The sequence below is a fragment of the Lynx rufus genome, unplaced genomic scaffold (assembly GCF_022079265.1).
Source record: "Lynx rufus isolate CCGP_SWC_20201006 ecotype Redwood Valley unplaced genomic scaffold, mLynRuf1.p SCAF_7, whole genome shotgun sequence".
Taxonomy (NCBI): Eukaryota; Metazoa; Chordata; class Mammalia; order Carnivora; family Felidae; genus Lynx; species Lynx rufus.
In genome coordinates this window covers 122134518-122161030 of record NW_025814889.1, presented here as the reverse complement: position 1 = coordinate 122161030, position 26513 = coordinate 122134518, and the positions used below count along the sequence as shown (strand labels likewise).

Below are 26513 nucleotides of genomic sequence, written 5' to 3'. Positions count from 1 at the left end.
TTCTTTAGTAATTCCAAAAGGTTAAGTCATTCTCAGGATGTTGACTATTAAAGTTTTATAAACTACTTTTCTTATTGAAATTTTGTTTTTATTCCCATATAAATATTTAAACTCTTTAAATGTTTTGATAATTAGGTTTGAAATCATGGGAGAAGAAGAAATTGCTTTTAAAATGATTCGTACCAATGTTTCTCATGTGGTTGGCCAGTTGGATGATATAAGGAAAAACCCCAGGTACTTTTTTTTTTTTTTTAACCCATAAACTTTTTTGAGTACTTTTTTAAGTTCATAGCAGAGTTGAACAGAAAATAGAGAATTCCCGTAACTTTAAACAATTACCTTTAATTATGCAAACAAACATGAAAAAAAAAAGGCAGTAGGACTCAAGAGAAGGAAGTGGCTTGTTTTGTTTGGAGTAGATGGAAAGGTCTAATGGTGAAGTAGAGTTTGAGCTAGAGAAAGCAGTTGCGAGTTGAGATAGGGTTCCCCCAGGCACAGGGACTAGCATGGACTTCTAAGAGTTTGGTGACATAAGCTATTCAGTGAGGCCAAGCCGTGGGCTCCATTGTGGGGAGTGAGGCCAGACAGCTGGGACTCTTGTAGCCTTTCTAAAAAGGTGCTTCTAGAAAAGTTGTTTTGGCAGTTAGACTTTTTAATTCAAAGTAAAGTTCAGATTAGTTTCTGAGGAAAAAGAAATGTTCTCATAAATGTGAAAATGAATCCAGTAAACTTCAGTCATTCCTTGGGGATGAATAAATGTTCAGGTTTATATTAGCCTTGAAAATTTCCAGCCTGGGCACCCTAACATTTGCCTAAGATAGTTTGATAAAAATTGGTTAAAACCTGCATTTTTGAGTTTTGAACATTAGTGGGAAGCATTTCATCAGGAAAAAAAGGTCTTTTTTTCCAGGAAAATTGAGTATGTCTCACCTGAGTCTTTTAAAATGCTTTTGTAAGTCTTTAGTTTCCTTATATTATGATTTTATTTATAAATGATCAGAAGATATAAAATTTCTAGACATTTTAAAGCCATGGTATTTTTTTCTGAAAATCTCATTCCTGGTTGTGGGTGGGGGCAGAAATGGGAATTTTAAGAAAAATGGAAACACCTTTAATGCTTATTTAGTATATTCAGTAATTTGGTACAATACTTCCTACAGAATAACAAGTATTTCCCAGAAGCCAAGCAAACAGTAATAATAATCACCTGGCTTGCAGCTCTCTGTATTTGCTGTTCCCTCTGACTGGAATGCCCTGCCCTAAGTTTTAAAAATAACTTTAAAAACCAATTTCAATACTTGCTTTTTGCTTCTCCCATTTGTTGGTGTGCTCTCTCAGTCATTTAGTTATCTATGGCAATACCATGTGAGAATTTGTAGTTTTCAGTTATACCTTATACTTTTATGTCTTTGTGCCAGTTTGAAAGTTTTTGGATGAGCAGTTCATAGACCTACACGGTACTTAAAGAGACAGGATTTTAACTAGAAAGACACATGGCAGTCCAGGCTTAGTGTCTCCCCGGCCCAGATACCTCCTGTGACCTTGAACAGTCTTACCATTTTTAACTCTTGATTTGCTTTGTTTTACTTTTATGGGTGCTCATTTATTTTTCTTTTAATGTTTATTTATATTTGATAGAACACAAGGGGGGAGGAGAAGAGAGAGAAGGAGACACAGACTCTGCAGCAGGCTCTAGGTTCTGAGCTGTCCACACAGAGCCCGATGTGGGGTTCGAACCCACAGACCATGAGATCATGACCTGAGCTGGAGTCCATTGCCCATCCGACTGAGCCACCCAGGTGCCCCTATGTGTGCTCATTTTTAAGTTAGGAGTGGAAAACCAGTATTCTGACTGAAAGTTTAAGGACACACTTGCACCATTAACAAGGAGTCTGGGCTAGGCTGAATCCAGGCTTTTTCTTCCAGCCTCCTCATCTCTGCTGCCCTCCTGCTTGTGTTGGCTTCATCTTCAGGCGGGAGATAGGGCAGCCACAGTAATTCTAGATGGCCCTGCAGATGGAGCCATGCTCTGAGGCAGAAAGGGACTGCCCCTTTTGTGCTGTCCCTCCACTTTTACTCCAGTCACTGACTGTGAAGAGGAGGGATTCATGTAGAGTCAGGAGCTGCCTCAGGGGTGAAGTGGGCTTGCCTCCCTTTGAATCAGCTCATGGGGAGAGAAATACTGAACAAAATGCAAATTCTCTTTGGAAGAAAGGGGGTGGTGTTTGCTGGGCACCCAGCAGGGTCTGCTTTAGCTACTTGTATCCACCCCCACTTTGTCTCATGCACATGCCTTCTTTCATTTTTCCCAACTTTCTGAAAAATTTTGAAGATACAGAAAAATTGAAAAAAAAAATAGTACAATAAATCTCATAAATACTTAACCCAGATTTTAAAATTGTCAGCATTCTGTCATATTTGCTTGATCTCTTTTTATCTACACATACACAGACACACACACACATACACACACAGGTTTTGTTTTTGTTACTGGATGGTTTTTTAACCATCTGAAAATTAGTTTCAGACATCCATATACTTTACTTCTCATTATTCTAGTACATATCTTCTAAAGCCAAACCATTCTCCTTTATTTTTATTTTTTAAACATTTTTGAGAAGGAGCATGTGCGTGCGTGGGGTAGGGACAAAGAGGGGTGGCAGAGAGAATCCCAAGCAGGCTCCACACTGTTAGAGCAGAGCCCGACGCAGGGCTCAAACTCACAAACTGAAATCATGACCTGAGTTGAAAACAAGAGTCAGACACTTAACCGATTGAGCCACCAGGAACCCTCAAACCATTCTCCTTTATACCAAAGACCATTAACATGTATCTGAGAACCTTAACAGTGACTAATACCACCTAATAGATCATCTATATTCAAATTTCCCTAGTTGCCTCCAAATGCCCTTTATAGCTATTTTTTTTTAAATCCAGGATATAATTAAATCAAGGCTCATGCATTGTTATTTTGTTAACCTGCCTTTTTAGTACTCCTTTAGTTTAAAGCAGTCCTCAAGTTTAGAGAGTAGATAGGATAATGAACTTTCACCCATCACTCATCTTCAATAAGAAGTGATTTATGGTTGTTCTTTCATCTAAACACATCATTCCTTTACTACCACTTCCTGATTGTTTTTATGTAAATCTCAGACACTGTATCATTTTATCTCCAGATTTATATATATATATATTTCTCTAAATTAGAACAACTCTTTAAAAATAACCAAAATATCATTATTTATTCCTTAATATGATAAACTATCTGGTCAGTGCACACATTTCTCCAGTTGTCTTTTCTAAGCATTTATGTTTTTTAAGTTTATTGATTTGAAGTGGTATCAAGTAAATTCACTGCATTTAAATCTACAGGTTTTCCCTCAACCTCTCTTAGCCATATAATTTTTTGTGTGTATACGAAGAAATCCAGTTATATATTCTGTATTTTTCCTTACTTAGGATTTCTCTGATTGTGTCTCAGTTCTTTGTGTGTGTGTGTGTCTCAGTTCTTTAACATGTTCCTAGGTCTCTGTTTTTCCTATAAATTGGTAGTTGAATCTGAGAGCTTTATTAAAATTTGGTGGGGGTATTTTTGTTGTTACTTCTTTTTTTTATTTTAAAATGCACAAGTACTTCAAAACTGGTGTTATCCCTGACCACTGTTTCAGTGGGTGACTTTGCCTTGAAGGGAACTTGAAACAAGTAGGGAAGCATCTGTCATGTGCTTTTTGCTAGAACAGTAGTATCTTATAGGTTCGTTGGAGATATATTAAGAAGTCATCAAACTCACAGAATCTATAGCTATAAGATACCATATCTATGTCACTGTTCTTAGTACTATAACTGTGGCAGTTTAGAGAACTTGCTTTTAGGTGCTTAACAGTTTTTCCCCTGGCTGCCAACAAAAATGCTCTAGTCAGTAAACTACATTTATTAAACACTTAACTGGGGACATGCTAAACAGAAATCATTAAATTAATTTACTCCCAACAGCTAGAAGGCACTTTTAAGATTATCTTCCCTAGCTCTTCTTTGTTTTATAGGTGAGGAATATCCAAAGAAAATTTTATAGGATATTACGCTCCCAGAGAATCATATCAGTACATGCAACAGCTTGGAACATGAGTTCATTTAAAATATACTTGGAACCTACATTTCTTGTTTTATTATGTCAAGATCATTCTTACCATAACCAATAACCCCAGATCTCTATTATCTCTAGGAAGTTTGTTTGCCTGAATGACAACATTGACCACAATCATAAAGATGCCCAGACAGTGAAAGCTGTTCTCAGGGACTTCTATGAGTCTATGTTCCCCATACCATCCCAGTTTGAGCTGCCAAGGGAGTATCGAAACCGTTTCCTCCACATGCATGAGCTGCAGGAATGGTAAGGTCTCATGTTCACATATGGTGTGTGTGTGTGTGTGTGTGTGTGTGTGTGTGTGTGTGTGTGTTTTAGAGAGAAGAAATTTCTTTAACGTATTATTTGATCTATAATTACTTTGGAAAAATACACTTAAAAGTTTTTATTGAGCTTACTGGCCAAGCACATCTGCTGAGCCTCATTCTCTGCCATAAGAATAGCTACCCTATTTCTTGAGTACCTGCTGTATGGGAGGAGAACATAGTAACAGAAGCTGAGTGATTTGCTCAAGGTGAAGTAGCTGAGAAGTGGTAAATCCAGCCTGATTTCCAACCCTCCAGTTCCACTGTAATCCAAAGCTATTTTATAAATGTTTCCTTCATGTCTTATTTTACTACTATTTACCCCATGCAGGGCTAAGGAATACATAGACGAAAGGAGTATGGTAGGTACCAGGCTATGAGGCATTCACAGTCCCTTCAGGGAGACAGGCTGCAGGCAAACAGTTGTGATACCAAGTGCTGTGGCATGGTTCAGTGCTACTGGAGTTTGGATGAGGGAGTAGCTAATTCTGTTAGGTGAAGGTGACATTTGGACCTGGTTTTGAATTATGAAAAGGACATTTCCAGGTAGGAAAGCATGTTCCTGGTAGAAGAAATGGCATGTGCAAGGCACAGAGTTGTAAAATAGAGTGCTTTGGAGAGAAGGGAGAGATTGTGAAGGGCTGTATCTGAATTAGGCTTTTTTTCTTTAGAGAATGGGGCTCCCCAGAGAAATTTTTTTAGATGTTTGTAGTGATCAGACTTCATGATTTGGAAAGATAATAGTATGGGGTTGGACTGGTGAGGAAGTTGTTTGGAGTGAGGCAGTATTGTCTAGAAACTGGAGGCAGGGATACAAGTACTAAGCATTTTAGTAGTTATGAAACAGTCAAGGTGTGAAGCAAGGACACACAGTTCAGGAAATAAGGAGAAAGCAGTAGACAGAATTGGGACAGATTGTAGAGAGAAAATTAGCAATCTCGGCAACTAGAATGCTTTGGTGTCTTGGAATTGGGAAAGTGAGACAGCATGTAGATTGCTAATATTTATATATTTTTATTTTTGAAATGAGAAGTTATTACTAAATTGTGGGTCTTGTCTTCTAGGAATGGTTCCTCCTCATTTTATTTTCCTTTAGCTCAAAGGAAAGAGATTTCTGGATGGTTTCCCCAAATCCAGTTTGTGACTTAATTTATCTTCACGGGCCTAATTGAGTGAGAAAGGAGTGGGCTTAAGAGTAGTTTGAGAGGACTTTGATTTCTGTGCTATACAAATGAGATAAATCAGGTGTAGGACCTTTTTTCAATTCCCTGATCTGGGGGCTTCATTTTCCTCATCCTGCTCCACTTCTGGATCATCTCTCACTGCTGAGCACCAACACCATCCTACCTTCTAGAAACTTTACTTTTTCTCTTTCCTTTCACGACATCGTGCTCCTGTGTCCCCTATTACCTTTCTCTGGTTTCCCGATAGGCTTTCTTCTTGTTCCTTGGGTACAGCACTTTCTGCACTGTACAGCAGTCGATAGGGTGCACTTGTCTCTCCTGGTAAACTGTGAGCCCACTTCAGGAGCAGAGATGGTGTCTTACTCTTTTTGAGTCCACAGTGCCTCTCTAGCACATGGTAGGTGCTTGGTGGATGTGAGTGACTGAGGAAACCTCCAGCTCTTTTAAGGTTCTCTGGTTGCTGGGACAATTTTTTAGTTGTGTTACAGTCTGTGGTTTCTTGGCTCTTTAAATTACATATTGATTCTGAATGACACTGTAGACATTAGAACTGACTGCATTGGTTGTGATCCTATTAAGAGACGTAGGAAATACAGGAGGAAAAACAGATGTACCACTATCAATACGGGACTTGAAGTAGAGACATCCACTGCCAAACTGTAAATGAGGTTCTGAACTCAGTGCAGAGGCCTAAATTTGGTAGTCATTAATATATCTTACAAGCCTATGTTAAAAGCATATGTTTAATCTTCATAATAAATTATTTCCAAATTACAGATGAGGAAACTGTGCTTTACTGCCTCTATCCCCAATATCCTATTTCCAAGTCCAGTTGCTTCTACTCTCAGATTGTCTCTTCTGTTGCTTCTTTCATTCTCACTGCCCTTCACTAGGTTTTCATACCCAGACTAATGTGACTGCCTGGCTGGTTACCTCTGGTCACCTGACATGCATACTTCAGATGGCCACCTTTTTCACCCTGATTGTCTCTCTCTCTCACACACACAGACACACACCTGCCATTTCATATGCTTTCCCACTAGAGTATTATGTCCAAACCCCATTGCATGGTTTTCCAGACCACCTGCAGTTTATGCCCACCTGCCTTGCCATGGCTTAGCTCTCTCCCTGATGCCCCCTAGGCCTGACTTCCTTCATTCTGCAGGACTCAGCTTGCTAATCTGACTCTGCTGATGCTCACAGCCTTACTCAGCTAAATGCTTTCCCTCTCTGCTTCAAGGCTTGAATGAAATGTCACCATCCCTGAGGTGCTTTCTTCATTATGCTGTTTTCCCCAAGACTTTGCTTTTGATAATACATTTTTGGGTCCATCTTGTGTGATGGCTGTTCATCTGCAGGTCAGTGACTCCCCAGGTCGGTAAACACTTTAGAGCATGGACTTCGTCTTGTTCATCCGTCTGTATCCACAGGAAGTATTGACTGAGTGACTATGAAGAAATGGATATGAATGAATAAATAAAAGTAAATGAAAGTGTGCTTTTGTTTAAATTCTAAATGCTAGAAGTAAGTTTCTTTTGAAGTCCTCTTTTCTGCCTGGATAACTTTTACAATTCAGATATAACGTTTACCATGACATAATGAAAAATCTGAACTCGTGTTGGAAACGTACATTGTATTAACATTTTCAAATTGCCTCCAGTGATTTTGTGTTTCAAGACTTTTTGGTAAACTAGCATATAACTAATACAGTGAAACTATGCACAGAAACCAAAGACTGTAAGACAAACATATTTGTTTTTTCTCTCTCTCTGAATAGGAGAGCATATCGAGACAAATTGAAGTTTTGGACTCATTGTGTACTAGCAACATTGATTATGTTTACTGTATTCTCATTTTTTGCCGAACAGGTAAGTGTTACATATTTTATGTGGGGATCAAACTGTTTTTTAATATGTGAATATTTGATTCTTTTAGTAAGTGACATTAATTTACAACAAGAAAATTTTAATTTCTTTTGGCATATAACTCAGGTGTCGATATGTCAAACATATTTCAAAATATTCAGGCAACAAACATAATAGCTTTTTATTCATTTACCTTCTGGATACACTATGAGTATTCTTTTTTACCTGGAACTCAGTAGATTAACTTGTAGACATCAAGCTAAAACAAAAAATATCTAAGTATTTCTAACCAAAAAACCACCTAGAATCCTCATCTGATACTAATTTTGTATGGGTTTCCAATTTTTTTTCTTATAACCTTTCTAAAAGGTGACCACCACAGTGTCTTATCTTCAGGTCTCCCAGTGTTCTGTGGACAGTGCCCATTGTGCTTGTGTTTCTCTCAGTTACATTTCCTTTGAATTGCTGGGAGTTCTCTCCATGCAGGCATGCACACAACTCCTTCAGGAGTATAAGGGAGGTTTGTGAGGTAAAAAGAAAGGGATCAAAGAATCCTTATTTGGTGTAGGCATGCAATGCTCTAAACAGAAAGGGCTGAAGAAGAAAAGGAACAGTGTCTGGGCTGACCTGACTTACTGGGGCATGCAAACCTCACCTCGGCCTTCATTTGAGGTGACTGTTGAGTGGAGATTTTCTAGCTGTCACTTATGGGAAACTTGCACTGAGTTTACATAAACTGAGAAGGAGGAAGAGGCTGAAGTATTGAGAACCTTAGAATAAGCAGTGCATGGGCCTTCTGCTGCAAATGGAAGGAAATGAGGAAATGGGAGATTGGGCAGTTGAACAGGATTGCTATTTAATCTTCACCTGCATCCCAGTAAATCTTGTTCTTGATATTTGTTGCCATTATTCCTGGCGGGTAAAAATCTTAGAAAAAAATCTTCAAAAAAAATTGTTCCTGCTTTAGAACAGAGGTCCAATGAGGAACGTAGGAGTCAGCTGTGTGCTGCCTGTGATGGGGAAGGAGAGGCATCTCGGCTCAAAGGAACAGTTCATGGCAGTGGGAAGGAACAAGAGGGCCAGTCTTTCATCTGTGTCATTTATACCAGCAGAGAACAGGGAACTAGAGAGGAAGAGGGAGAAAAGGGAAGAATAAATCCTGTCTTGTCTCCTTGCTCTTTACCTACTTGAAGCAAATTCCTTAACCTCTACCATGCTCCCCAACAAACCAGCCAGTGCTGCTGCTTCCTCTGCCCCACAGTCCCAGCTCATCACTCAAACCGTGGTGGCCTGTGCTTGGGCAAAGCCCTGCTTCTACCTTGAGATGGAGGGGTAGACAGTATGATCCCAAATTGAAACCATAAAGAACACATTTGTTTTTCTCACTGACACTTTGTTATGATGGGGGTCAGGTTTCTTATTTCAGATGTATCATGGATAAATTTTTTTTTTTAATTTTTTAAATGTTTATTTCTGAGACAGGGCATGAGTGGGGGAGGGGCAGAGAGAGAGGGAGACACAGAATCCGAAGCAGGCTCTAGGCTCTGAGCTGTCAGCACAGAGCCCGACGCAGGGCTCGAACTGAGATCATGACCTGAGCCGAAGTTGGTCGCTCAACCAACTGAGCCACCCAGGCACCCTGGATAAATGGTTTCTATGAGAAGTATTTATCCAAGTTCTAAGCCAATAATTTACAAAGTAGCAATTTGTGTTAAAACCCATTTCACAAATTAGGTATTACCTATATTTTCAAATGATATTGCTATGTTTAAGGGGAAAGTGATAGGATTTTAATACAGGGTTTTAAAAAAAATTGACATATTTAGTCATTTTCAGATCAAGAGGCAGTGTTTTAATAAGCTACACAGGTTTCTAGAAAGACTTGACAAACAGGTATCTTGAAAATAAATATGCTTGGTAATCACTATGTAAAAATTTGTGGTTATAGGTCTTTTAAATAGTGGAGCTGGACCAAAATAATTTTAATCCTTGTGGGTTTAAATATTTTGTGGGCACATATCTAGGCATATTGACTCTATAACAAAAGTAGTAGTTGGTTTTATTTTGGGGAGGAATGATGGAGACTTGTTTGCTTTTTTTTTTTTTTTTTATGTAGAAGACTAGAAATGATTAAGGTCATATGACTATCAGAATTTAACATGTGTCGACATGGAGAAAATTTATTTTGTCTTTATTATCTAGTTAATTGCACTAAAGCGGAAGGTATTTCCAAGAAGGAGGATACAGAAAGAAGCTAGTCTCGATCGAATCAGGGTATAGAAGATCTTCATTTGAAAATCATCTACCTCAGCATTCACTGAGCATTTTAAAACTCGGCATCACAGAGATGTCTTCGTGACATCAGCCAGCTTGGCCTGAAGAAGGAAAAGCATCCAGTACAATACTTGTTTTGTGGTGTGAATATAGCCTACTGACCACTAATTGTTTAACCAAGACATGGAAAACTTGTGTGTTAAGCAGCTCTGGACTGGTTTTACTTTTAAAGCATTTGCTCCTGGACCCATCATTCTTTTACTGAAAAGGCTCACTGACAAGAGACAGCTACTGAGTTCCCATAGCAACCATTGCCAGTTAACTTTCACATGAGAAGCCTTGGCTAGATTGGGAGCCATTGCTAAGAGAACCCAGTCTTTGCATTCCAAAGCCTTTTGCTGTGGTTTTACATTTTTGGGTTTTTTTGTTTTTGTTTTTCCCATTTCCTATTTTTAAAATAAGTAGCTACTAAGTTAACTAGTTACCCTTGCTTCCGAAAATAATGAATTGGGATGTCTAAACACATTTTTATAGATGTTATTTAAATAATGCAACAATACCACCTCCTACTGGAAATACCTAAATTATGGATTTTATTAACATCTAAGACTGTAAGTGGTCTACTACTGAGGAGATCAATGACTGACATCTGAAGTACTTTGTGCTTGTTTACTTCAGCCCCTAAGAATGTGATTTCATGTGGAGGCCTAATTACAAAGGGCTAGAGTTAAGTAGCAGAGCTACCTTTCAGATGTAATTATGTTTTGGAAATGTACATATTCAAACAGAAGTGCCTCATTTTAGAAATGAGTAATGCTGATGGTACTGGCACATTACAGTGGTGTCTTTTTTAATACTCAGTATAATTCTAGTAGCTATCTCTTTCAGCTGGTTTCATATAATGCAGGGGTCAGCAAACTTTCTGTAACAAGCCACATAGTAAATATTTGCAGGCCGTATGTATCTCTGTTGCATATTCTTCTTTATTGTTTAGGTGTTTTATTTTTTTTTTAACTTTTAAAAATGTCAAAACCGTGTTTAGCTTGCAGCTGTACAAAAACAGGCCACCAGCTGAATTTGGCCCACAGGCCATTGTTTGCTGACCACTGGGATAGAGAACTAGTATTTTTATGTATGAGTAAGCCCCGATGTTCAGCTCTATTTTATTTATATCATTATATGGTGGATTTCTGGAGACCAGATTCCATAAATCCTTTTTGAACTCTAACAGGTATTTTAGATCATGATCTCAACAGTATTCTTTCAAAATGGCACACATATTTTGTAAAAAAAACTTGTAAATACAGTGTTTGTGCTACAAGAGTTATGTATTTCAAAATGTGAAATCTCATAAAAACTTACATTTTGTCTGATGCTTTGATTTTTAAATCTTTGAGGAATGAGTTTATTGTTATCCAGAGTCCATAATCACTTGAGTGCTTGTACAGTGTATCAGTGTCTACTGAACACTACTGATAATAAATGGAAAGTAGTGTAGGAAGGTAGTACTAGAACATACTGGAGAGTGTCCTTTTATAGGGGGGAAAATAAGTTCTAAATGGGATTTATTATACAGTAAAAATTTAGGATGTATCTGGGTATTCTAAACATGAATTTATTATAGAAAAATTATAGAGAAATGAATGGGTGTACTGGAGATTCTGTAGTTAGATGAATAGTCCGTATCTAATTAAGAACATAACAGATAATATGATAGAAAACAGAATCCTAGAATATTCATAGAACCATTCATCTAAATGGTCCTGTAGAATTATTAGAGTGGAAGAACCTCAGAAGCTGATGAGTTTCAAAAATTTTAAAGCCCCAGAACCCCCAAAATTTTAAAGCCCCAGAACCCCAAAAATTTTAAAGCCCCCAAAATTTTAAAGCCCCAGGATTCATTAATTCAAATGAAATCCTACCGAAGACTAGTGTATAATATAGAAGGAAAGCTCCTCATCCTGCTTGACCCCAAGCTGATGCTTCCAAACTCTCAGCCTTGATAGGAAAAATTTTCAAAATGACTCCCTGGACTACCCGTTGCATTTTATCATCAAGGACACCAGAGTTAGGAAGATTATGTGATTTGTCTAAGATCTCACAGTCAGAAGTATATGTAGTCAGACTTCTGGGGTTTGATGGACATTGTTTGCTACAATTCAGCTTTCTCCTAAAATGTGGGAGGCAGTACCTGGGGTTTACCTCAGAGACTTATGGTGATGATGAAAATAAATGGCAGATGTAGTATACCCAGCACAGTGCCTGGGAAATGACTCCTACCTGGTAATGTCTGGTGATGATGGCAGGGTGAAAGTGTGTGTGTAAAGGACTGCTATCTAGACCAGGGGTGAGGTTTTTCATCCCATTTCATTGGGATGAAATGATTACATTGCCCTTAGCTAAGAAAGTTATACATATTCTCATTAAAAAAAATTAATTTTTTTGCCTACCCTGTTTCTCTGAAACTATTTTATTTTTTGAGAGAGCAAGAGTGCACAAGCAAGAGAGGGGGAAAAGGAGAGGGAGAGAATTTTAAGCAGACTCCATGCCCAGCAGCCCCTGATGGAGCCTGATGTGGGGCTCAAAATCATGACCTGAGATAAAATCAAGAGTCGGATGCTTAACACACTGAGCCACCCAAGTGCCCCCAAGAGTGTTTTTAAAATTATATCTACATATACCAAAAAGCATACAAAGTATGATGAGTAACAGCTCAAGGATTTAAAAGGGAAGTGTAATCATAACTCAGGCCAAGATATTTAAGGAAGAAAAACAGCATTGATCCCACAAAAATCTAGGTGGTAGAAAACAAAGGAAACACCATCTAACCTCATCCGTTGTGAACACAAAGCCTGGCTCAGTTACCATAAGAGAGGAAAACCACACACCATCTTATAAGAATCCCATATGAGGGATGCCTGGGTGGCTTAGTGGGTTAAGCATCTGACTTCCGCTCAGGTCATGATCTTGCAGTTTGTGAGTTCAAGCCCCACGTCAGGCTGTGTGCTGACAGCTCAGAACCTGAACCCTGCTTCAGATTCTGTGTCTCCTTTCTATGCCCCTCCCCCACTCGTGCTATGTCTCTCAAGAATAAATTAATGTAAAAAAAAAAAATCCCATATGAAAACTAAGCCAGATTCAGTTATCCTTCAAAGGGGAACAACTCTTTTTATTGATCAAACTGAGTCCACTCAGGAAATTCAAGGTTGACCCAACACTTGAAAATCGGCACAGGTTTTAGGAACGCAAACTGGTACAGCCAGTCCAGAAAACAGTATGGAAGTTCCTCAAAATAGTAAAAATAGAACTACCCTCCAACCCAGCAATTGCACTACTAGGCATATTATCCAAGAGACACAGGTATGCTGTTTCAAAGGAGCACATGCACCCCAATGTTTATAGCAGCACTATCAACAATAGCCAAAGTATGGAAAGAGCCCAAATGTCCATCGATGGATGAATGGATAAAAAAGATGTGGTGTATATATATATATATATATATATACACACAGTGGAGAATTACTCGAAATCAAAAAGAACAAAATCTTGCCATTTGCAGCTACATGGATGGAACTAGAAGGTATTATGCCAAGCGAAATTAGAGAAAGACAAATATATAACTTCACTCATATGAGGACTTTAAGATAAAAAACAGATGAACATAAGGGAAGGGAAGCAAAAAACATATAAGAACAGGGAGGGGCACAAAACTGAAGAGACTCTTAAATATGGAGAACAAACAGCGGGTTACTGGTGGGTTGTGGGAGGGGGGCTCATCTAAATGGGTAAGGGGCATTGAGGAATCTACACCTGAAATCATTGTTGCACTATATGCTAACTTGGATGTAAGTTAAAAAAAATAAATTTAAAAATATAAGTAAAAAAAGAACCGAAAACAAAAAAAGAAAATCAGTACAGTTTACATCAGCAGGACTGACAACTGCATGACCATCTCAATGGACCTTTTTTTCAAAAAAGATTATAAAAAATTTAAAAGTAGAGTCTAGCATAGGACTTCGATCTGTTCAACAGTTACCAAGATTTTGCCACATTTGTTTGAGCTATTCTTTGTTTTTCTTTGTTGATATATTTTCAAGTAAATCCCAACTTCATGGAGTACAAAGTCTCAGGAGAGGTGAAGGAGCTTCTTGTCAGTCTTAGTTGCTCCTTCTTCCACTTGCCCTCATGACAGCTACATCTTTGTAAACACATTGTGTGTGCTAAATGCTTTATGTTCATAATCCCATTTCATCCTCCCCATATCCCTACGTTATCATTGGGACCTAACTAGTTTAAGTGGCTTGCTCAAGGTCTGTAACTATTAAATGGCAGCATCAGCTTTTGACCCAAGTGTCTCCAAAATTAATTCTTAGCCACTAAGATACAAAAAGGGACTGTAAGGTTCAAAAAGAACAACTCACTTAAGGGATAAACAAGGGTGGAGGAGACAGATACCCTGCCAGGACTGTTGTTCAACACAGCCCATCCCTGCCTTGTATGTCAGCATTTCTCCCCAATAGTGGGGTCGTGGCAGCTCCTGGCTCATATCTCTCATAGAGGCAGGAAGTTTCCTCTCTGGCTCCAGTATAGAAAACATTGATGGAGAGGAGTTACTGTGATTTGTGCCTACTTCTATAGACAGGCAGATGGAGACTTTTACCAAAAGAAAGAGGGGAGGGGTGCTGGGGTGACAAAAACACTAGCTTCACAGAATAAAGTTTGGGTACATGTGGAAGATCAATTTCCTGGGTTACTTAAGTTGAAGGCAAGCTGTCATACTTTAAAAAAAAAATTAGAGGAAGAAGGCTTCTGGGAAGATGGTGGCATAGGAGGATGCTGGGCTCACCGTATCCTACGGATCACTTAGATTCCACCCACACCTGCCTAAATAACCCAGAAAATCCCCAGAAGACTAGAAGAATGTATTCTCTGGAGCCAAGCGTAGATGAGAGGTCCACGGAAGAGGGTAGGAAGGGCGGAAAGGTGGTGCGCACTACACAGACTGGCGGGAGGGAGCCAGGGCGGAGGGGCAGCCTGCCAGCAAAACTGAGCCCCTGCGTCTGGCTTGCAAAAACGGAGGGGCTGGACGGAGTGTGTTCTGACAGCAAGCGGGACTTAACATCTGGAAGGTTATAAGTTAACAGATCTGCTCGGACAACGGGAGGGCTGCAGGACAATGGGAGGGAAAGTTGTTGAGCCCCGGACAACAGAGCGCAGCTTGGCGGGGAACAAAGGTGCTCGCCAGCGCCATCTCCCTCGCCCATCCCCCAGCCAAAATCCCAAAGGGAACCAGTTCCTGTCAGGGAACTTGCTGGCACCGCACAAACACCCAACACTGTGCTTCTGTGGATCCATCCCTCCGGCGGGGGGGCGGGTCTGACTCCCTCCTGGTGCAGCAGGGCCCCTCCCGAAGCAGATCACTGAAGGATAAGCGAGCTGAGCCTACCCCTCCCGCCCCTGTGCACCTTGCCGATCCACCCCAGCTAATACGCCAGATCCCCGGCACCACAGCCTGGCAGTGTGCAAGTAGCCCAGACGGGCCACGCCACCCCACAGTGAATCCCGCCCCTAGAAGAGGGGAAGAGAAGGCACACACCAGTCTGACTGTGGCCCCAGCGGTGGGCTGGGGGCAGACATCAGGTCTGACGGCAGCCCCGCCCACCAACGCAAGTTATTCAAGACAGCACAGGGGAAGTGCCCCGCAGGTCCGCACCACTCCAGGGACTATCCAAAATGACGAAACGGAAGAATTCCCTTCAAAAGAACCTCCAGGAAATAACGACAGCTAATGAACTGATCAAAAACGATTTAAACAATATAACAGAAAGTGAATTTAGAATAATAGTCATAAAATTAATCGCTGGGCTTGAAAACAGTATAAAGGACAGCAGAGAATCTATTGCTACAGAGATCAAGGGACTAAGGAGCAGCCAGGAGGAGCTAAAAAATGCTATTAATGAGCTGCAAAATAAAATGGAGACGACCACAGCATGGACTGAAGAGGCAGAGGAGAGAACAGGTGACCTAGAAGATAAAATTATGGAAAAAAAGAAGCTGAGAAAAAGATTTAAAAAATCCAGGAGTATGAGGGGAGAAATTAGAGAACTAAGTGATGTACTAAAGAGAAATAATCTACACATAATTGGTATTCCAGAGGAGGAAGAGAGAGGGAAAGGTGCTGAAGGTGTACTTGAAGAAATAATAGCTGAGAACTTCCCGGATCTGGGGAAGGAAAAAGGCATTGAAATCCAAGAGGCACAGAGAACTCCCTTCAGACGTAACTTGAATCGATCTTCTGCACGACATATCATAGTGAAACTGGCAAAATACAAGGATAAAGAGAAAATTCTGAAAACAGCTAGGGATAAACATGCTCTAACATATAAAGGGAGACTGATAAGACTAGTGACGGATCTCTCTACTGAAACTTGGCAGGCCAGAAAGGCATGGCAGGAGATCTTCAATGTGATGAACAGAAAAAAAATGCAGCCGAGAATCCTCTATCCAGCAAATCTGTCATTTAGAATAGAAGGAGAGATAAAGGTCTTCCCAAACAAACAAAAACTGAAGGAATTCATCACCACTAACCCAGCCCTACAAGAGATCCTAAGGGGGATCCTGTAAGACAAAGTACCAGAGACATCGCTACAAGCATGAAACCTACAGACATTACAATAACTCTAAACCCGTATCTTTCTATAATAAGACTGAATGTAAATGGACTAAATGCGCCAACCAAAAGACATAGGGTATCAGAATGGATAAAAAAACAAGACCCATCTATTTGCTGTCTACAAGAGACTCATTTTAGACCTGAGGACACTTTCAGATTGAAAGTGAGGGGATGGAGAACTAGTTATCATGCCACTGGAAGTCAAAAGAAAGCTGGAGTAGCCATACTTATATCAGACAAACTAGACTTTAAATTAAAGGCTGTAACAAGAGATAAAGAAGGGCATTCTATAATAATCACAGGGTCTATCCATCAAGAAGAACTAACAATTATAAATGTCTATGCGCCGAATACGGGAGCCCCCAAATATATAAAAGAATTATTCACAAACATAAGCAACCTTATTGACAAGAAAGTGGTAACTGCAGGGGACTTTAATACCCCACTTACAACAATGGATAGATCATCTAGACACATGGTCAATAAAGAAACAAGGGCCCTGAATGATACATTGGATCAGATGGACTTGACAGATATATTTAGAACTCTGCATCCCAAAGCAACAGAATATACTTTCTTCTCGAGTGCACATGGAACATTCTCCAAGATAGATCATATACTGGGTCACAAAACAGCCCTTCATAAGTATACAAGAATTGAGATCATACCATTTATACTTTCGGACCACAATGCTATGAAGCTTGAAATCAACCACAGGAAAAAGTCTGGAAAACCTCCAAAAGCCTGGAGGTTAAAGAACACCCTACTAAAGAATGAATGGGTCAACCAGGCAATTAGAGAAGAAATTAAAAAATATATGGAAACAAACAAAAATGAAAATACAACAATCCAAACGCTTTGGGATGCAGCGAAGGCAGTCCTGAGAGGAAAATACATTGCAATCCAGGCCTATCTCAAGAAACAAGAAAAATCCCAAATACAAAATCTAACAGCACACCTAAAGGAAATAGAAGCAGAGCAGCAAAGACACCCCAAACCCAGCAGAAGAAGAGAAATAATAATGATCAGAGCAGAAATAAACAATATAGAATCTAAAAAAACTGTAGAGCAGATCAACGAAACCAAGAGTTGGTTTTTTGAAAAAATAAACAAAATTGATAAACCTCTAGCTAGGCTTCTGAAAAAGAAGAGGGAAATGACCCAAATAGATAAAATCATGAATGAAAATGGAATTATTACAACCAATCCCTCAGAAATACAAGCAATTTCAGGGAATACTATGAAAAATTATATGCCAACAAACTGGACAACCTGGAAGAAATGGACAAATTCCTAAACACCCACACACTTCCAAAACTCAAACAGGAGGAAATAGAAAGCTTGAACAGACCCATAACCAGTGAAGAAATTGAATCGGTTATCAAAAATCTCCCAACAAATAAGAGTCCAGGACCAGATGGCTTCCCTGGGGAATTCTACCAGACATTTAAAGCAGAGATAATACCTATCCTTCTCAAGCTGTTCCAAAAAATAAAAAGGGAAGGAAAACTTCCAGACTCATTCTATGAAGCCAGTTATTACTTTGATTCCTAAACCAGGTAGAAACCCAGTAAAAAAAAGAGAACTACAGGCCAATATCCCTGATGAATATGGATGCAAAAATTCTCAATAAGATACTAGCAAATCGAATTCAACAGCTTATAAAAAGAATTATTCACCATGATCAACTGGGATTCATTCCTGGGATGCAGGGCTGGTTCAACATTCGCAAATCAATCAATGTGATACATCACATTAATAAAAGAAAAGATAAGAATCATATGATCCTGTCAATCGATGCAGAAAAAGCATTTGACAAAATTCAGCATCCTTTCTTAATAAAAACCCTCGAGAAAGTCGGGATAGAAAGAACATACCTAAACATCATAAAAACCATTTATGGAAAGCCAACAGTAATATCATCCTCAATGGGGAAAAACTGAGAACTTTCCCCCTGAGATCAGGAACACGACAGGGATGTCCACTCTCACCGCTGTTGTTTAACATAGTGTTGGAAGTGCTAGCATCAGCAATCAGACAACAAAAGGAAATCAAAGGCATCAAAATTGGCAAAGATGAAGTCAAGCTTTCTCTATTTGCAGATGACATGATATTATACATGGAAAATCCGACAGACTCCACCAAAAGTCTGCTAGAACTGATACATGAATTCAGCAAAGTTGCAGGATACAAAATCAATGTACAGAAATCAGCTGCATTCTTATACACTAATAATGAAGCAACAGAAAGACAAATAAAGAAACTGATCCCATTCACAATTGCACCAAGAAGCATAAAATACCTAGGAATTAATCTAACCAAAGATGTAAAACATCTGTATGCTGAAAACTATAGAAAGCTTATGAAGGAAACTGAAGAAGATATAAAGAAATGGAACCACATTCCGTGCTCATGGGTTGGAAGAATAAATATTGTTTAAATGTTAATACTACCCAAAGCTATCTACACATTCAATGCAATCCCCATCAAAATTGCACCAGCATTCTTCTCGAAGCTAGAACAAGCAATCCTAAAATTCATATGGAACCACAAAAGGCCCCAAATAGCCAAAGTAATTTTGAAGAAGGTGGTCAAAGCAGGAGGCATCACAATCAATGACTTTAGCCTCTACTACAAAGCTGTAATCATCAAGACAGCATGGTATTGGCACAAAAACAGACACATAGACCAATGGAATAGAATAGAAACCCCAGAACTAGACCCACAAAAGTATGGCCAACTAATCTTTGACAAAGCAGGAAAGAATATCCAATGGAAAAAAGACAGTCTCTTTAACAAATGGCGCTGGGAGAACTGGACAGCAACATGCAGAAGAATGAAACTAGACCACTTTCTTACACCATTCACAAAAATAAACTCAAAATGGATAAAGGACCTGAATGTGAGACAGGAAACCATCAAAACAGTAGAGGAGAAAGCAGGAAAAGACCTCTCTGACCTCAGCCGCAGCAATTTCTTACTTGACACATCCCCAAAGGCAAGGGAATTAAAAGCAAAAATGAACTATTGGGACCTCATGAAAGCAAAAAGCTTCTGCACAGCAAAGGAAACAATCAACAAAACTAAAAGGCAACCAATGGAATAGGAAAAGATATTTGCAAATGACATATCGGAAAAAGGGCTAGTATCCAAAATCTATAAAGAGCTCACCAAACTCCACACCCGAAAAACAAATAACCCGGTGAAGAAATGGGCAGAAAACATGAATAGACACTTCTCTAAAGAAGACATCCAGATGGCCAACAGGCACATGAAAAGATCCTCAACATTGCTCCTCATCAGGGAAATACAAATCAAAACCACACTCAGATATCACCTCACACCAGTCAGAGCGGCCAAAATGAACAAATCAGGAGACTACAGATGCTGGCAAGGATGTGGAGAAACGGGAACCCTCTTGCACTGTTGATGGGAATGGAAACTGGTGCAGCCACTCTGGAAAACAATGTGGAGGTTTCTCAAAAAATTAAAAATAGACCTACCCTACGACCCAGCAGTAGCACTGCTAGGAATTTACCCAAGGGATACAGGAGTACTGATGCATAGGGGCACTTGTACCCCAATGTTTATAGCAGCACTCTCAACAATAGCCAAATTGTGGAAAAAGCCTAAATGTCCATCAACTGATGAATGGATAAAGAAATTGTGGTTTATATACATAATGGAGTACTACGTGGCAATGAGAAAGAATGAAATATGGCCCTTTGTAGCAACCTGGATGGAACTGGAGAGTGTTATGCTAAGTGAAATAAGCCATACAGAGAAAGACAGATAGCATATGTTTTCACTCTTATGTGGATCCTGAGAAACTTAACAGAAACCCATGGGGGAGGGGAAGGGGAAAAAAAAAAAAAAGAGGTTAGTGGGAGAGATAGCCAAAACATAAGAGACTCTTAAAAACTGAGAATAAACTGAGGGTTGATGGGGGGTGGGAGGGAGGGGAGGGTAGGTGATGGGCATTGAAGAGGGCATCTTTTGGGATGAGCACTGGGTGTTGTATGGAATTTGACAATAAATTTCATATATTAAAAAAAATAAAAAATAAATAAATGTTAAAAAAAATTAGAAAAAATTGATTATAATACAGTGAACCTTATAAAATTTTTATTGGAAAGATTCAAAGAAATGTTTGCAAAGCATCAGTACAGTATCTGCCACATAATACTCCCTAAATGGTTCACAATTATGGTTATTATGGTTCACAATTGGTCCTACGTTGTCTTTCTGATCTGCTTTTCCTCCCCTGCCAGTCTCACCTCTGCCCACACTGTCAGCCACACTGCATTTCCCCAAACATGTTGTGCACTGTTATGCCTCTGTACCCTTGCAGATAATATTATTGGTTGACCTGTCTTTTCCTTGCTTATCTATCCATTAAACTCTTACTCCTACGTCAAGGTAGGAGTCCATCATCAGTCGTTCATCTAATGAGAAGTTTCCTAAGAGACTGACTATATCGCCTTAGTTCTTTAAAGCAATGAAAAAGGAACCAAGGGATGAAATATTTAGGCTTTCAAATGACCTTGACAAGATTCTACACCACTGGTTGCTAAAGAAAAGGAGAGGACATTTTGTCAGGAATCCAGGTAATTAGAATAAATGGGCAATGATATACATGGAGGAGTATTAATGTGGTCTTCTAAGAATTACCTGAGTTCACTGCAGCATTATTTGTAATAGCCAAGATATGGACACCTAACTGTCCACTGATGGACATACAATGGAATGTATACAATGGAATACTGTTCAGCCATAAAAGGAAGGAAATCTTGCTATTTGTTAACAACATGGATGGACCTTGAGAGTATCATGCTAAGTGAGATATCAGAGAAAGACAAATATCATATGGTGTTACTTATATGTAGAATATGGAAAACAAAACTCATAGGTACAGAGAACAGACTGGTGGTTATCAGAGGGGAAGTGGTTTGGATGGGTGAAAAGGGTGAAGGGAGTCAATTACATAGTGACAGTAACTAGACTTACTGTGGAGATCACTTTGTACTATATGCAAATATCAAACTGTTATCCATCTAAAACTAATATGTTGTTATATGCGAATTTTATCTGAGACTTTAGGCAATCAAAGTGTGATCAAACTCAATAAAACCCTGAAGCCTTTGTTTGCCAAATTTAGATACAAGTGGTAAAATATATGGCTAAAAATAGGAAAAAGTTTGCAGAGTTTAATTGCAAATTAAGGCGGATACAAAAGTCAAAAAATATTTTTAAATTATCCAGGGGAAAATCCATTTATGCACAGAAAAAATGAAATACCTAAAATTTAATTGTGTATTATCTCTTGGTAGTGAGATTACAAGTGAATTTCATTTCCTTCATAATTATCTTCTAAAAGTTGTTTTACAATGAATATTTATTACTTTTTAAACTAAGATAACAATTTAACAATAAATTTTAGGTAAAATTTTAATGACCCATATTAAATGCTTACTGGGAAGTAGAATGCGTTTTATTAGCTAACTAAAGAGAAAGCTAACTTTGAAAATCCATAAAATACCCTTGGTTCCATTTTAGGAGACTGTGTAATGAATGAAACAGTCATTCCAATCCTTATGTTTTTATTTAGTTGGATAAGGATTAAAATTTGAAACTTGAATATAAAGGAATTCTCATTTGGAGCTAGAAAAGCCAAAAGAGGACATAATCTAATCTTGGCTATTCAGAGGGCAGGTAATTCATTCATATCTTTTGTTTCTTATTTCCTTTCTGTTTTTCACATCATTAAGTTTCCTAACGTTTGAAAAAATAAGGCACTGGTGTTAGTAAGACACGAGATGGAGATGTTGAGCTGTTCTTGTTAATGTGGCAAATCACACTGGTGGTTCCAAACTTTCATCCAGGTATGAGAATTACCTGGAGAACTATTTAAAATGCAAATTCCCAGTCCCCACCCACAGAGTTATTCATTTGTTAGGCCTTACATGGGGCTTAAGAATCTTCATTTTAACACTCCTCTACCCATCCCACCCCCCTACCACAACATGTCCCCACTTCATCCTCTGCAAGTGATCCTGACATAGCCTGGCCCATAAACCACACTTTGAGAAACTCTTATATTTGAAGCCACAGGTATATATGAAAACATTTAGAGAAAGAATACAAATTGAGAACTGAGAAAAACCAAGTTCTGGGGAACTACAACATCTGAGGGTCCACTGAAGAAGGAAGAGTTATCAAAGATACTGAGAAGTTGCCAGAATGAGAAGAGAATAAGAGAAGCCAAAGGAAGACAAGGAGGGAAAAAAAGTAGCTAAAAGTTTTGCCTGTTGTTGAGAGGCAAATGAGATGAGGACCAGAGAACATCCCTTTGACATGGAGGTCACTGGTCACTTTAGAGTGAGCACCAATTTAAAGAGGAAAGGGCCAAAGGTGGTTGGGGTATTTTAAAGGGTATATGGAAGCAGAGGAATTTGAGGCAATAAGCTTAGATAATTCTTTCTTGAATCTGGAATGCTAAAAGGAAGGCATAGGGGACTAACAGTTTGTTTGGAAATAAGGCCCAGGAATTTAAATTGTGGAGAGATTTGAGTATTTGTAAATGTTAATGGGAAGGGATAGAGCAGATAAAGGGAAAGAAACAATGGCTAATGTAAGATTCTTGGAGCACAAGAGGCCATGGAATTCAGAACACAGGAGGAACATCTCTAGTCTAAGAGGAGGAAAGAATGGACACAGATGTAAGTAGGTTGTAGCTTTCATGGAAAAATTTTGGAGGTTTCAGTGTGAAATATTCCCTCAGAAAAAAAAGGAGGAGGGTTAAGTACTAAGTGAAAGAGGGGTGACAGTGTTGAAGGCTGAGTAGAGTAGAAAAGGCTTTAAAATGGTAATTGGGGACAATGAATTGCTACAGGGAAATGGGAGAATCTAGGGCAATGTTGAGGGCCCAACTGAGGCTAGAACTCATAAATAAAAGTGCTACAAGTTTGCTCCTTTGGTTAATTTGGTTAATTTGGTTAATTTTCCCCAGAGGCACTGGAGCAAGGGTAGGTAGTACAAAGAAAGGCAATTGGCTGTTTGCAGAAATAACATTTTGCCATACAAATGTAGTGAAAGCACAGGTTGTTATTTGCAAAAGACTGACTAAAATGATGGAATTTGAATCAAAGACAAGAGGAGGGCCAATGGAAAAAGGAAAAGTAAAACAGTAACGGACTGAAAGTCTGGATGAGACTGGCAGGTTATAGTTATATATATATATATATCTGTTATAGTGGAAACAGATGAGACTAAGCTGGAGAGGTAGGAGGTATTGATTGGTGTGAGGGTAAGATGTCTGACAGGAATTTTGAGGGTAGAACAGCTTCATGTGTGGCCATAAGAGTTGGGGGACTTTGAATGGAGTCTTTGAATGGAGTGCAGGGCCAGGTCATTTTAGATGAGGACCTTAAGGAACTGAGAGGTCAAAGGATGAGGGCACGAGTCAAGGTGAGAAGATTGTGCCAAACATCACCGTGTTCAGTAAATGAACAGGGAGACCAAGAAGGATATCAAGGATGCTTGGGATATCTGCCTAAAAGATTAACTTTCCAAATTGTGCTCTTTATTCTAGCTGTGATTGCAAAATTATTAACTAGTTATGTATAATTTTATTCTTTTCAAACCTTCTAAGGAGGGTCCTTTGTTTTGGTGACTGCAGTAACAGGGTGAATACAACAGAAGCATGAGAAACTTATCTTGTTTACTAAAGAAAGTAATAGAGTGACCCAAAAGGGAAGATCCAAGGCAACGGGAAAAAGGAAAACTTGGCAAGAGGTGTAATTGGGAAGCAAGCGAGAGAGATAGTGGGAGCGAACGGATAGCTGCTATGAGGCCCTCTTATGCGGACTTGGAGGGAAAGAGCTCCCTGGTTAAAGAGATGTCTAGGAAGTTGTTCTGTTTGATATGCAAAGTGTCACCTGACTAAACTTAATAAAATCGTATCATTTGCCTATTACAGGTGCAATGAGATGGGACATGTGAGAGAATGGCCTCAAGACTGTGAGGGGCGCCTGGGTGGCTCAGTCGGTTAAGCAACCAACTTCGGCTCAGGTCATGATCTCCTGCTCTGTGAGTTCCAGCCCTGCGTCGGGCTCTGTGCTGACAGCTCAGAGCCTGGAGCCTGCTTCAGATCCTGTGTCTCCCTCTCTCTCTGGCCCTCCCCCGTTCATGCTCTGTCTCTGTCTCAAAAATAAATAAACGTTAAAAAAATTAAAAAAAAAAAAAGACTGTGAGAGCAGTAACTACCACAGGGTCCTTTCAAACCAGCCTATGCAAGCAGTCTTGCTTTTGTTTACCTGTGGGCTTCTTAGGTCTTTTTTTGAGAACTACTTCCTTAAAGACTCAGAATGACCTGTAACATTTTATGTTCTAAGTAACTCTTATTTTTGAAAAAAAAAAACTCATATTTTCTATCCCTAAATCTGCATTTGTTAATAAAACATTAATTTTTATGATTAAAATTTTCTATGTTATTTAATATGTCTGGCACTGGTAGGCACTCACATGTTTGATATTCAGGAAATAGTATACCAGTGACTCAACAAGTACCCATTATAATATTAGTAATGTTGATAACTTGTATTTACTGAGTACTTGATATATACTATTGAGTGCTTACTAAGAATTTTTATGCCTTATTTCACTTTTTAAAATCCAAGCTTCTATGAGATAAATACTATTATTTTTATTCCCCCTATGTTAGTGAAGACTAACAGGTTTAGAGAGGTCAAGTAATTTGCCCAAGGTCTCATGGTTAACAAGTGGAAGAGCCTAATTTAATTTTGTTCTGTACTTTCATGTCATGTTTTAAACCATTTTTATTAATTTCTCCTTGAATAACACTATACTTGCTGTTAGGTGTGAACATGTGACTGATTTTCTAGGTGATAAAATGTAAGCAGAAATAATGTGTGTCACTTCCAGGTCTAGCCCATAAAAACTTTCTACCTGGTGCTCCTCCCCATTCTTTTCCTATTTAGCTGGCTGGGATAGAGACCACTTCTGTGGCAACTCTGAAAGCCACAAGTTGAAGATGGCAGAGTTTCCATCAGTTTGGGTCCCTAAATGCCTGCATACATGAAAGCTGCCCTGAGGACCTATTTACTTTCCCAGTATAGTTATAGTAGAAATAACTTTTTTTTTAGTCATTATACATACTTGGTTTTATTTGTTGCAGTAATAGTCTACCCTAGCTAATGCAAACTGGGTTAAAAAAATTCAGTTATGCACTTTTGTATCATTCAGAATTGTATTTGCTTGCATTTCACATAGTGATTTAACCAAATATATAACTGCCCACACTGTAGCAGAGATACAGGGAGGTGCAAAATAGAAAACAAAGGTTTGTAATAACTTATTTGCAGAGATGAATACAATAATGCCTGTGTCCCTGTAAGTATAGATTTATGCTGCTTCTCCCACCAAGAGGGAGAATTTATTTCTTCACTCTTTGAAGCTGGGCTTGGTCGTTTGAATAATTTTGGGACATGGGACAAATGCAGAAGTTTGAAAATGATTGTGCCTTGGGGCTTGCTCTCTTTTGGCTTCAGTTAGAACCTAGGAACTGATGTGGATGGGCTTGAACTAGCTTCCTGGAGAGCCCACTTTGAGAAAAACTGAAATACCCCAGCCAACAGCCTACATGTTCCCAAACATTATAGCATCAAACAAAAATGGGTATGTACAATGGGATACACATGAAATATAAAAGGATGTAGAAAGTTTAAAAGTAAACACATGAGAAAAGATATCCTGGATAAATACTGAAGAAACATGAGGACATTTTATTAATATTAAACAAAATAGAATTTAAGACAAAGAGCATTATTAAGGTCACTACATAATGATTAAAGTTTCAACTGACAGAAAGATGAATTCTAAACATATATGTACCTAATTAAGTGTCTTCAAAATACAAAAATCAAAAATTGACAGCACTATAAGGGAAATTTACAAATCCACTATTGATGTAGAATATTTTAACACATATCCAATAATTCTTCCATTATTCCTAGACCAAGGAGACAAAGATATCAGCAAGGTCATAAA

At 38.8% G+C, this 26513-nt stretch overlaps 1 protein-coding gene across 4 annotated transcripts in view; it reads left to right on the top strand.

Moving 5' to 3' along the window:
* GNPTAB (N-acetylglucosamine-1-phosphate transferase subunits alpha and beta) overlaps positions 1–24502 on the top strand; it is an 86444-nt gene extending 61942 nt beyond the window's left edge. For 3 of the 4 annotated variants that reach the window (XM_047065279.1, XM_047065280.1, XM_047065277.1), the window contains 4 exons: positions 136–234; positions 4223–4390; positions 7411–7501; positions 9701–12221. In XM_047065279.1, coding sequence (XP_046921235.1) covers positions 136–234; positions 4223–4390; positions 7411–7501; positions 9701–9778 — 436 coding nt within the window. In that variant the 3' untranslated portion in view covers positions 9779–12221. Of the gene's footprint in view, positions 1–135; positions 235–4222; positions 4391–7410; positions 7502–9700; positions 12222–24423 lie in introns of those variants that run through there. The other variant, XM_047065278.1, reaches the window with a different exon arrangement.
* Positions 24503–26513: the final 2011 nt, after the last annotated feature.